Here is a 13391-nt window from a genome sequence, read left to right as displayed (position 1 = left end):
TCAGAAACATTATTCTGATTTATGAGTACCTGAAAAATCTGAGTCAAAACTTTCCAACCTTTGTTCAACAGCTTTTATATTCTGAAGTGGCTGGTTGGTGTAAGTCTGTGAACTTGCTACCTTCTAGTGCACAGCTCTGTCAGCAGCAGACCTGCATAGTGAACGTAAGCAAGGTCAAAATAATGAGACCGCTTCATACTTCCATCAAGGCCTCTTCCAAGAGAAGAGAATGTTTTCAGAGAATGAAACATCTTACAACATCTGTATTTAAGATTATCCAGAACCCATAATAGGAACTATTTAGAGGTGTTATTGTCTGGGAAGGTGGGGAAGTTCTCACAGCACCCAAAGTGGAACCTGGTGTAAAGCATCCTGTCCCTGTTTTTCCCTTCTCTGAGAACCACACCGAAAATAACTCAAGAAATTATTCATTTAGCTGGTTTGCCTTATAGAGGAAAATTCAAATCACTTTTTTTAGGCATCCATTTGTGATGCATTTGGACAATCTCAATCAGGCTGAAATGATAGTAAAGGATGGAGATACAATCAGGTGAAATATGATGCTTGACACGTTTTGTTTATGATTAACATTCAGGCTTATATTCTTTCACTTTTAAACAACCTGAAAGGTTTGGGATAATGAGCCTAGGAGGAAATCATTAATTATCAATGCAGACAAAACAAACAGGCAGAAGGTTAGTGGACTGTTTGTAGTTTATGAGAACATTTATTTTAAGTCTGTATTGCAAAGTGAATATGCTCATGTTTTCCTTTGCAAGAGCTGCAATTAGCAAGATGAATTGTGTCACAAAAACATTAATTACTGATATGTTTCAAAAGCATTAATTACTCATATGTTTGCTCTGAATAGCTGTTCCAACATTTGATGATTGTTTTGTGGTATCTCATTAGTTACAAGTTTGATTTAGAGTCCTGCTGGATCGCCAAATTACAAAGTTCTGAATAAGATCTGTCTGTAATCGTATAGACTGGAAATGTATTGCTTTTTTTATTGTCTCACAACTGGCAGTACTGTTGCGAGCAACAAATTATTTGTCTGTCTCTAGCACTTATTCTCTTACTGATGACTGTTGAATAACAAACACACGGCATTTGATTAAGATGGCCAAACAATTTTGTGATGACATCCTTAGCATCAGCATAACCCTCATGTCAATGTATAATGCTGTAAAGTATTTTATTCCAGTAATCTGTTGAATCCTAAATGCCAAAACCCTTTCTTCTATGTGCAGAGCCTGGTATCTAGAGCAGCTGAGCATTAGCAGTTCTCACCAGTGTCAGGTCAGGCTGCTTTAGCATCAAGCTTATGATTCTGGAATCACTCAGCAACCTCTCTCAAAGGAGAACTTCAATTTAAAAGAGGACCCAGAGATTGATAAAAATACCCCTTTTCTCCCCCTTGAACATGTATAAAGAAAATTTACACTGATAATTACATTTCTGCTTCATTTGACTTTGAAAATAACATCAGTGCAATAAGTGTCATATATTTTAATTCGTCAACTCATTTCATTTTTCACCAGACTGATACTTTTGCTGATTTTGATACAATGACTGACCGATTATTAGATGAAATTATTCAGCATATCCAGTTGTACAACCTCTCCATATCCCGAATAAGGTAAGCTTTGTGATAGCTAATATTCTGTAACTGTTTGAGTTACATGAGCAACATCCAGTGAAATTAGCTTTTCCTAAAGTGCTCTGTGTCAAAAGCCATTGAATCAGTAGGACTAATTTTTACATTGATATACATGAAAGAGAATCTTGTAGGCTGAAAAAACCATGAAATGATAATTAAAGGATCTTATTGAAAGCCCTGATAGAGTCCCCCCCCAGACCCATTTGTGCCATCTTTATGTTTAATTTAAAGAAAACACAGATTGGTTTCATGTTAATGTAATTCTTTCTTTTGCAACAGTTTTATTGGACATTCCCTTGGTAACGTCATCATTCGATCTGTACTAACTCGCCCCAGGTTTCGCTATTACCTCAACAAGTTACACACCTTCCTGTCCCTCTCTGGGCCTCACCTGGGAACCCTTTACAACAACAGCACTTTGGTTAGTACAGGTAAGAGTTGATGGGAAAGCTTTGACTGGCTGTGGTCCATGGCAGAGTGCATGAAAGGGCAACACATGAAGGTAGGAATTTATCGTAGCATGACTTGTACATAGATGCTGCAGAAAATATTTGCTGAAGACTTCAAACCCACGCAGAAAAAACTGCAATGAGAGGGGCTTTCAGTATCTACAGCAAGGTCCATCACAGTGCTCCCTGGAAAGCCCAGGAGTGTGCAGCAATGAGAGATGACCCTTAGTCTCCACTTAGTCTCCCACTTCATTTCCCACTTCTTCTGGCGCAAATAAAGAGAGGCATCTGCACAGCTGAAAAAAACCCCATTATTATGGAAATGGAATGTCCCAGATTTCAGTCTTCCCGAGTGTTTTCCTGCTACCATGAGACAACCACAGAATCATAGAATAGTTTGGGTTGGAAGGGACCTTAAAGATTATCTAGTTCCACCCCTGCCATGAGCAGGGACATCTTCAATTAGACCAGTTTGCTCCAAGCCTTGTCCAACCTGATCTTGAATGTTTCCAGGGATGAAACATCAGCCATATCTCTGGGCAACCTATTCCAGTGTCACCACCCCCATTGTAAAGAATTTCTTCCTTATATATAGCCTAAATCTACGCTCTTTGAGTTTAAAACTTTAGACCCTTAGACTTTTCTCCCTGTTGATTAGGAGTAAAAGAATACACAAGACTTCTACTAAAATACAGTGCTATCCTTACTGTAGGCACATGTCTTTAACTCCCCTGCATGATGATTTACAAAGGAGAAAAATATGCACCAATTTTCATTCCAGGTCTATGGCTCATGCAGAAGTTGAAAAAGTCAGGGTCGCTTTTGCAACTGACCTTCAGGGACAACGCGGATCTGCGCAAGTGTTTCCTCTATCAGCTCAGCCAAAAAACAGGTGAGTAGGGCTTGATGTGCCTTTGTAAATACCAAGGGATGTCCCACTGGCTTGTGCTGGATTGGCATGTTCTCCAGGGAGTGAAGGAAATCTGCATTTTGTTAATGATCATTCTTTAAACATACTTTTTAGAAGGGCTGCCCTGTCTAAAATCTACTATCAATTTCATCTGTGCATTTTTTTCTGTGAAAGTTATCAGAGAATGTATTTGCCAAACAACATCAAATAAGACCTTCGTGCAGCAGTAAACATGCACCTAAGTTTATATTCTGCAAGCAAGAAACATCATTCTTGACAGGCCATCATTGCTTAATTTATGCTATGAGATGAAAACCATTTTTCCTTTTTTATTATTTTTTGTAAGTTTAACATCTCTTGTCTCTAGGAAATATGACTCTGTGAGATGAAGAGAAAATTTTATTCATGTCTATTCTGACACTTCTGTACTACAGAGAGAGATGTATGGCCTCACACTAGAAAAATGATATCTGAATAGAGAATCTTTTTCCCCCTTCTTTGGTCTGTCATGAATAAACGAAATAAATCTGGCTTTTCTTAAGAAAAGAAAGCAAGCATAATCCTTCTGTTGAAGCAGTTGTTTTCTTTTAGGAGTCATTTTTAATATTGTGTGTGAAAAAACTGGTGCTAAGCATGTAGTGACAAGGTCACTAGTTGATGTTTAATTTTTTCTCATACTTTTGTACACTACTAATAAGAAAAAAAGACTATGTTAATATGAATAGAACATCTAAATTCTACAGATACAAACTACATAATCAATGACAGGAAGTTGATGTAAATTTGTGTTATTTGAATTTCCCCTTTGATTCCCTAGCTCTTATTTCTGTATAATACAGTTGATTACTGCTTTACTACTATCAAGTTCAAATAATTTTGGGTCTACACAAAAAGCTCAAATTGTAACTTTCCAAGCAATGAATTCCCAAGCATGTGCTATGCGTCAAAGCAATTTTCTTCTTGTTAGCTTGGTAGACTGGAGATATAAGAGGCTACAAATTAAGGTGTTGTCCTTGAAAATGGAGAAGGCAGAAATTTAAATGTGGAGAGAGTTGTCTGTAAAGTCAGAATCATCCAGGTAGATGCTTAGGCAAAATATCTGAAGATGTAGATAGGTCCATATGTGAATGTATCAGCAGGCACTGATTCAATAGACATGTCCCTACTCTGGCACCCTGCTCCCAAAAGAAGTTGGGAGCACCTACAGAGGGAGAAATGCCAGAAGCAGTGTCGTGCCTATATTCCCAGATGACTCATTAAGCCTCCAGCAATTTCTGACTTTCTATTAAAGTAGAAGTCCCTGCTGCCACTTTTCTGTCTCTTTAACAAATGTTCCTCATGTTTGTCTTGAGAAAAAAAAACCAAAACAACAAAACACACAATAAAATATTTTTCCCTATTGAACCTCTTCACATAAAGTTTTAGATATGGTAACACTCACTGTTGCTTCTCCTACCTTTTACTTCAGACCAAAGTTGCAAACTCAGTTGGTTTGACTGCACAAGAAGAAAATGATAAACTGCTTTAGTCAGGTTTTGGAAAGGCAGCCAGCAGGATTTTTCATTGTGGTGATGATGGTCAGATTTTCTTTGAAAGTCTAGAAATCATAGTTATGGGATGATAGAAATACAGAAAGGGGCCTTCAAGATCACCTAGTTCCAATCCCCCTGCCATGGGCAGGAACACCTTCCACTAGGCCAGGTAGCTAAAAGCCCCATCCAACCTGGCCCTGGTTCTGGACCACTTTCCCGTAAGAGGGAGGGAAAGATGAAGGACAAACCCACAGCTCTTCTATGCTCAGGACACTCTCTGGACAAGTACATTAGATCATCAGTGTCCATTTTCGTACCTTTCTGTTAAATGTAAGTGATGGAGCACTCAAGAGACCCTAGACAGGTCAAACAGCAGGGGCTTGTTTCCACAACTCATCAGTCTCTCCATTACCTCCAGGGAAGAGGGAGGATTTGGGGTTCTTAGTTGATGTACCAGCAGTGTGGATTTATTAAGTGACTGCTGAGTTCAGGAACTGGATTGACCCTAAGGCTCCCTCAACACTGATTTAACGGTGTGACATCATAGCAATGACCTTTTCTTCTCCCTCTCTCTATTTTGTTTGAGAATTTTACTAATTTGTTGTGTTATTTTTAAATAGATCCTGTTTAAAGGTATAAATATTTGTAAGAATAAGGTTTAAATAAAAGCTTTTTTTTTACAGGCAATTCTTGCTTTTCTTTGTTGACATACAATTAACCTATGTGAGTGCTGATAAGTAAAAAATAGTTCACAGAAGCAGCAGAAATGTGTTTAAGCTGTTATGAATCTTTCTAAGATTTTGTTGCATGTTTTAATAATTACCATCTATTGCAGTGTAGATTTTCAAAAGCCTTTGAACATGAAATAGTCATGCTGACACTGTATGCATTTTCATCACTGTGCTTACTTGTGATTAATGTATTTAATATGTTTGCCACAGGTCTTCAGTATTTTAAAAATGTTGTGTTAGTGGCCTCACCCCAAGACAGATATGTACCCTTTCATTCAGCAAGAATAGAAATGTGCAAAAATGCACTTAAGGACAGACACACAGGTATGTTTAAGATCTTTTATATATTCCCAAGGCTGTTGAAAAATTGCATTTTTGTGCAACTGAGGTCATTACATTAGAAGGGTTTTTCATCAGCACAATGAAAACTCAAATGTTTATTTGATACAGAAGAAAGTGTTCGCTTCCCACAGGAAATTACTGAAATCAATAAAAGAAGCTTTTCAAGAAGCTCTTTGCCTGATGAAAACAAATTTCAATCAGGTCATAATCAAAGGTTTCTTACTGCTTCCTCCCATTCCCTCTAATTTTATTTTTTTTAAAAGTGCTAATAGAACTAGCTCTTGACAATGTTTTTCTGTAGTGTACTGATTTACTTGTATTGTCTCCTCTTTTTTACACATAATGAAATCTCTCTCAACACATCCAAAGTAGGGGGGTTTTCCCTTTGTTTTCAATAGTGTTTGAATGATTGCAAGGTAATTTAAGGGACAGATATAAAATCGTACAGGTTTGTAATAAAATCTGTAAAACACATCAGGACTCACCACCAGAGGCCTTCCTATGAGCTCAGGCTATGTGTGGTCCCAGTTATTGCCTTTGTTATTAGAAGTCTTCCTCATTTATGAAATGTTTCATGGCTTCAGTTTGATACCATGTCCAGGAATAATGGTCAGTGCAATTTCATCCCCATTTCATGTATGTGATTACCTAGAAATGGAGGTATTCTTCGGAAACAGAAAGAGACACACAGGCCCAATAATCAGTGTGGTTACCTTCACACCCCTTACTTAAATGAGAGCTCTTTCTATCCTACCTCAGACATGAATTAAAAGGTAATTCTTCAGCTCTCCTACAGTGGTTGTTCCTTGGGACATGTTTGACCAAGCAGGAGCCAGATCAGTACATTTATCTGTACATGTTTCCTGAGCCATTGTTTCTGCCCCTATAAACACCTCAGCTATCTACATGATGTCCTTCCTGCATTAGCATCCCCAGAGAAGCCCAAATGGGCCTGTGTCATGCCAGACCCTCTCACACTGGAATCCCCAGGCAGTGTGAGTCCAACCCCACTACCCTTAAAGAAACACAAGCATTTTCTTCACTGACAGAGAAAAGGTGACTAAAGGCTGAGCACATCCTAGTCCTCATGCTAAGAAGCTTCAGCAGATTCCTCCTCATGGCCAGTACCTCCATTAGATGAACACCACTCTGGCACTTGGCAAATCTTCAAACTGGGCTGCTATCTCTCACATTTATCTTGGCCTTGCTTCCATTTTCCTTCTCACCGCAACTGCAATTAAACAATACTGGGAAAAAAGATAAGATCTGGGAGCTTTGGCGTGCACATGTGATATCTCAACTCTTTTTCAGGTCCTGTTTACGCAGAAATGATCAACAACCTGCTCCAGCCTTTGATTGGGGCCAAGGACTGCACTTTGATCAGACACAACGTGTTTCATGCTCTGCCTAACACCGCCAACACATTGATAGGCCGGGCTGCCCACATTGCCGTGCTGGACTCTGAACTTTTCCTGGAGAAGTTTTTCCTTGTGGCAGGACTCAACTACTTCAAATAGTGCCTGAAGTATGGGGTAACAGAGGCCAACCTTTCCATTGAGTGGAGGAGACTCCCTTAGCCAAAGGAGTGCAATGTTAGAAATGAGAGCAGGTGGGACTTTCAAACTTTCTATTTCCATTTCTCTTTCAGAGAATAAAGTGCTATGGCTTTAAGGCATTCAAGCTTCCAAATATTGGTGCTTTTGGAAGAAATAAATATTCCTCTTCAGTTTCTATGTTCTTTGTCCACATAAAGACATGAGCCACTTCTGAAGTACAGAATCAGAATAAGAAGGATGATTCTCTAAATGTGATTGGACCAATATAATTCCTGTTTCTCCTGAATATTAAATCAGGAACTCGGCTGTCCTTGATTTACTGCTTATTTATGTATTAACAAAGCTCTACATTTGTAGCACTTTTGGGGTAGTTAACACACAAGGAAACAAGTGTATATGAACTCAGGTTAAAACCTTCTTTGTGATGAACTGAGAAGTGTGAAAACCATTTATGAAAGTTTTGGTCTTTCTGTTTATTGGAAGAAAATATTTGGATGGTTCCATTACTGGTAATAATTTGTAACATACAAATTGTACATTGAAATAATGGAAAGGAGTAAAATATTTTACATAGAATGAACAAATATTGATATTTGTCTTTAGAAAGAAACCCCAACTTTAGTTTGGGAAGAATTTTGTTCCAGTTAGACGCTGCCAAACCAAGAGGAGTATATTGGATTACTTATAAAATATCAGTGTCATCTGTTAGCATTTCTTCTGTTTACATTTATAGAGGATCATAACTGACTGTGCTTGTTATGATCTTAAAGGTCCATTTTTTACTTTTACATTTGTATCAAAGTCCATTTGTTCCAACAGTTTTCATTTTTTTTTTAAATTTATTACTCTGATACAGAATTCAAAATCTTGCCAGTTATACCCTTAAAAGCCCCAAACACTTGGAAAACAAAAGGCTGGAGATCTAGAATGTGGAAAGCTTAAAAAATATAAGGATGTCTTAAGATCCTCTGCAATATTCTATAAATGCTTTGTTAATGCCTATTTGCAGTGCTATATATAGTCCTAATTATTATACAGTTACAACTGGTTGAAATATTTAAAACTTTATCCATGCAATGATATGTAAGTTGTTTTTAAGTGTTTGAAAAAGAACATATTTCCCAATTTTTAATTTTTTCATCAAATTTACATTAAGATTTTTATCAAAAATTTATCAGCTTTAAAGTGACAATATTCAATAACTTTCTGCACATTTTCATAACATTTTGATAAATTTTCAATGTCACAGCAATTTTTTGAAAAAAGAAAAAATAATAATTCTTCAAAATTATTTTTGTTTGGAAGGCAGGCAATTTTTTAAATACAAATACAATTTGTTTAAAAATACAAATGAATAGGTCTCTATATCTTCTAAAAAAGATTGTAAAAAAAATTACAAAGTTGGGTTTAGGTGTCAAGACCTTCATTAGTAAACTAAATTCAAGATAGTGGAGATTTGTGAAACAAGAGAATACAAAATGAAAACAAAAAACATCACAGCCACAGGGAAATATTTGTACTTGCAAAAAGCAAAACTAAATTTTACTTAAAAGAAAAAAGTGAAAAACTTACACAAAATTAGTTCAAGAAAAGAGTTTTTAGCAGACTGGTAAATGCTGGCAAAAGAAAAAGACTGACTTGATAACTAATGCATGTTTTTAAAATAAGAAGGAGAAAGAAGGAATATACCAAAGGGTGAGGTTAGACCACTTGGAAAGGTGCATTGCACATAAAAATCTTGGGCCCTTACAGAGGTAAAAATCATATGGAAACAATTCCATGGTGTGATTCAATGCTGACAAATTTCTTAAACAATAAATATTATCTCAGTACTTGAATTAAATAGGTATATACTATTGTCTCTCTTTCTTTCTTTTTTTTTTTTTTTTTCCCCTTATAAATTGACTGTTACCAGTCAGTTTTACCCAGTTTAAAAATGAATTCTGTCAGGAAACCTGTGGTTTCCACTTGGTTGGAAATTCTTTCTCACTTTTTGGCCTCAGTAGTCCAGTGCCAGCTACACTGACATATCACAACTTCTTCCTCAGTAAATTGTCTAGAGCATTTTAAATATAATAGGACATGGAGGTTGAGTTGTTATATAGTCCAGCATTTTTGAGCCAGGACAAGTACTTCTTTACGGAACAACAGGAAAGAGAAGCAATCTCTAACCATAAGCAGCCTTCAGTGTGCTGTACGAGGGTCTTGTCCACATGTGGAAAATGTTCAGGAGTCTGCCAACTGAAAGTTTTGAAAACCATTTATAAAGAAGTGACTTTACACTTATATACATGCCTGATGTGTGTGTTTATATAGTCTATACAAAGAATTTTGCTTATTTCCAGGTCTCACACACCAGCTTTCTCAGTCCTGACACTGACAACAAACCAGTGTAGTTGTTCTTACACTCAGATGAGACATTCTTGCCTTGCCTTGATTGTTGAACAGCATTCCCAGCTTTCTGTTTGCCTGACTGTGAGAAAAGGGGCATGGGAAAAGGTCTCTGCATTGCTACAGAAGTTGGTGGGCCTTTCCATATGTTCACTTTGAAGTTCTGTACTCCTACCAGTGCTCTGAGATAAATATACCTAAAGGTTTCAGTGTTCCTATTCATACAGATCTCTTTGATGGCTCAGTCTGATTTCAGAGTTGGAGTTGGATGTTTTATAGAGTTGGATCAGGTAACTTACACCTTCTGGGATATGGAAGAAAGCTCCTGTGGAACCTCAGAAAAATCTGGGCAGTATCACTCCTGTCAAATGACAAGACACAGATTTTATCTTCCTTCTGCTGGCAGAACATTGTGGGATATATTGGCAGTAATGGTCCAGCTGAGCTTCCATTTTAAGGAAGTGAGCCTCCCTCACTCTTTCTTCTTTTATTCTTTTTGATGGGATGTTGCCTCTCAGTACTATAAAACCACTCAATTGTGTAAACTATATTGCAAAGAAATCTGCATCGTCATTATAATATAAATAATATCTAAGTTGTTGGACTTCATCAAACTATAGCAATCAGCATGGACTTATATTTTCAGATTTTTTATTTACATAGAGAGAAATATATATTAAGAATTATCTGCATTAAAATGTAGCAAAGTAAGTGTACAGTTAGCATCTTTGTTTCTGTCTCAACCCTTGGAATTATAATATATTGTCCTTTCAAATAAAGCCTTTAAATATATTTAAGCACGTTTGCAGTATTGCTGCAAGGATTTTCCCTGCAACCTGCACAAGCTCCACTTGGCTTCCTGTATCTATGGGGACAGGGCTTAAACTCTTCAGTGAAGCTCTCACATTCATAGAGGATAAGAGAGTTTTTCAAGACCATGGACAGAGGAGGGACAAACCTGGAGTTTTTTGTAGCTTGTTAATATTAGTGTCAGCTGCATTTGAAGTGAAACTCCGTTCAAATCTGTGGGATTCTTCAGTCAAGAAAAAAAACAAAGCCAGCATTCCAGGGGTTTTTTTTAGCATCTAAAAAGCTTAAAACCAACAAGGAGGATCTCCACCAGGTAAAGTGCATTTGGCTATTGAGGTTTTCCAGTGCCAGAGGTGAAGTATGGGCTATAGCCCAGATGAGCAAATACTCTGGAATAAAGGTGACATGTAGAAAAAGAGGAGCAGAGCCAGCAGATCTCAAGGCTTTGAAAGACAGAGACAGAGATAGGGGGAACGAAGGAAGACAAGAAGTTCCAGAAGCAGACTGTAGCATTTAAAAGGACTGACATTAAATGTTTTAAAAAAATTGAAGCACTTGAAAACAGTGCAGTTACAGCAATGCAATGGATATCTATGATTCTATGATTATGCCTTTATTAATAGCTATTAATAGCTGGATTAATTTTTCTCCAATATTCTGAGTCTCGTAGTTCCCATTGCACCCCACTTTTAAAAGAATTTAATATCTTCTGAAATGGATTTTTTTTTCCTTAGAGATGGATGGAAAGAAATTGCAATATTGACTAAGTGTGAGTAGATGAGGAACAGAACAGTGAGTTCTTTCTGTATCTGGGCTGAGGATTTTCGAGGAGTTGATTTTCAATCTCCTGGAAAATGAGAATCCAATCTCCTGAATCCTTTGGAAATGTTTCTTCTTGGAGAATTGTAGAATGTCCTGTTTAATTTCATCACATAATTGGTACTTAAAAATTTATTGTAAAATGAATTTGTTCTACTAAAATAAAAGTCTTAATTTCTCTCTGTAGTCCGTGAAGAGAGGTTGGTACTGCTGAAAGTCTGAGGAGTGATCCTGTTTTCTGCTTTCAGGGTTATTTACCTCTTTTCCTTGTCCAGGGAACTTACAGTAAGACTCATTTTCTGTGTGTCTAAGACATAAACTGGAGGCCCAGAATTTGTGGTGATGCCCTGATGATTTTTTTTGTCTTTTCTTTAATGCCGCTGTTATACCTTTTTACGACTTCTGTATTCTTAGTGCTTCTTGCCTACATTCTTGGACTTGTTTGTTAAACTAAGAGACTCAACATTTTAGAAACTTCCTAGTTAGGGGTTAGTGTGCCCCAGACCCCAAGGTGCTCTCCAGAACACATTCTGTAAACTAAGATAGAACCATCCAGGGGAAGGTTCCTTGGGGAGGGGAGGCTCATTTGAGCCTCTCATTGGGGAATTTTTGATAGATGTGCTAATTAGTACGACCTATAATGTTATACCAGATCTTTTGGGAGTGTGCATTGCAGTGGGCATTGAGGTGAATTCGACCTGGACGTAGTGCACCTAAGGATCCTTAAAATAAATACCAAGGTAAAATCCCTTTTTCCCTTCTAACTGTGCCTGACTCTTGATATTAAGACCAGGAAAAGGCATCAGTGGACTGGATGACATCTTCAGTTTTCCATACTTGGGTGCAAATTTTGACAGCACACCTTGACCAAAAGCAAACACTGACTATATGAATGAGGCTCCTTTAAAATCTGGCAGGAATTGTGTTTTTTCCCAGCCTCCAATGAATGCTCATTTCTTTTTAATGAAATTCAAAATTTATTTTCAAAATCAGGTCTGTCCACTGACAATAGAGGAAGTTGAAATTTCTTAGCTTTAAAGAATTATTATCTAAAGACTTGAAACCTTAGCACAGAGCTTTGGAATTACCTACACAAACACTGAGCACTATTTTACTTCAAAACACTTAATAAATATCCACTGACCAATCCTCTTCACTGTTCCCTTGCCAGGAAAGAGCCACACTTAAGAGAGAAAGCTATCAAAAGACAACGTGAAAACTGGGAATTCAAGCCAAAGTCTTCATTAGAATTTGTAGGGTTTTTTGGTGCTTTTTGCCTGCCAAAAAAAAAAAAAAAAGTTTTCTTGCTTTCTACCTCCGCATTTAAAATAGCTGAATGGTGATGAAGGAGAAAGGTGAGAATTTCTAATAACAGGGTGAGACTCTCGTGAGGGCTTATGCAAATATCCCATGAAATTTAATATATAATGAAGAGTCATGAAGCATTTCTGAAGCATCTCAGCATGTCAATATGTGTCAGCCTAGCTAAATGATTATTTTCTTTGTGGGCTTAAATTTCCATTTATAAATTATCATCAGAACAGCCTAATATATTTCACTCCAGCTGGTATTTAGATGCTAAAGGTCATGTCCATGGAGAACTCTTATGGAGAGCTTTTTTTTATTTCAATACATATGCTCAGCAATTTTGATAGTTAATGTTGTCATGTAATTGACAGTTTCTAGTTCAATTTGCCTCCTCCCCCAAATTTTCAGTGTTTATTTAATCACTGAATTGTTTTCAGGTTATAAACCAGTATAAATACAGGTCTATTGGAGTCAGTGTTTGTCTTCTTTAATGGTTGCTTTATGGGTGTAGTAGCAGGGTCACAGGAGAAATAATCACTGAATTAAAAATTACACAATTAATGTTTGGAGTCATAAAATTCATAGTGGGGGACTTGTTTAGCTGCAGTTCACTCTCCTCTTGTTTGGTTTTTGCCTTTTGGGTCAAACATAACCAGAGCAAGGTTGTGCCTCTGCCTCTGTTCATGGTTCCCTTAATTTGCTGTTCCTTTGAGATGCCTAAATTGCCCTAAACTACTGTTCTGCTTTGTCCAGACATTCCCACATTTGCTTGGTCATCTTTCCATAACCTGACTGTATCTCCTCCATATACTGTGAAGTCAGTGCAGACAGGGATTCACAAATACATCCAGCACTGCCATTCCATTTATCCAGGAGTGGG

The 13391-nt window shown here is 37.2% G+C and overlaps 1 protein-coding gene across 9 annotated transcripts in view; it reads left to right on the top strand.

Moving 5' to 3' along the window:
• Window positions 1-10371, top strand: part of FAM135B (family with sequence similarity 135 member B) — a 272998-nt gene extending 262627 nt beyond the window's left edge. For 7 of the 9 annotated variants that reach the window (XM_048286585.1, XM_048286583.1, XM_048286591.1 and 4 more), the window contains 5 exons: window positions 1545-1642; window positions 1943-2094; window positions 2894-3004; window positions 5496-5609; window positions 6939-10371. In XM_048286585.1, the coding sequence (XP_048142542.1) occupies window positions 1545-1642; window positions 1943-2094; window positions 2894-3004; window positions 5496-5609; window positions 6939-7144 (681 nt within the window). In that variant the 3' untranslated portion in view covers window positions 7145-10371. Of the gene's footprint in view, window positions 1-1544; window positions 1643-1942; window positions 2095-2893; window positions 3005-5491; window positions 5610-6938 lie in introns of those variants that run through there. The other 2 variants (XM_048286588.1, XM_048286592.1) reach the window with 2 other exon arrangements.
• The last annotated feature ends 3020 nt before the right edge of the window (window positions 10372-13391 follow it).

This window comes from Corvus hawaiiensis, chromosome 26 (genome assembly GCF_020740725.1).
Source record: "Corvus hawaiiensis isolate bCorHaw1 chromosome 26, bCorHaw1.pri.cur, whole genome shotgun sequence".
In the NCBI taxonomy this organism is placed as follows: Eukaryota; Metazoa; Chordata; class Aves; order Passeriformes; family Corvidae; genus Corvus; species Corvus hawaiiensis.
The sequence above is the reverse complement of the archived record's forward strand: the minus strand, read 5'-3'. Positions and strand labels throughout refer to the sequence as shown.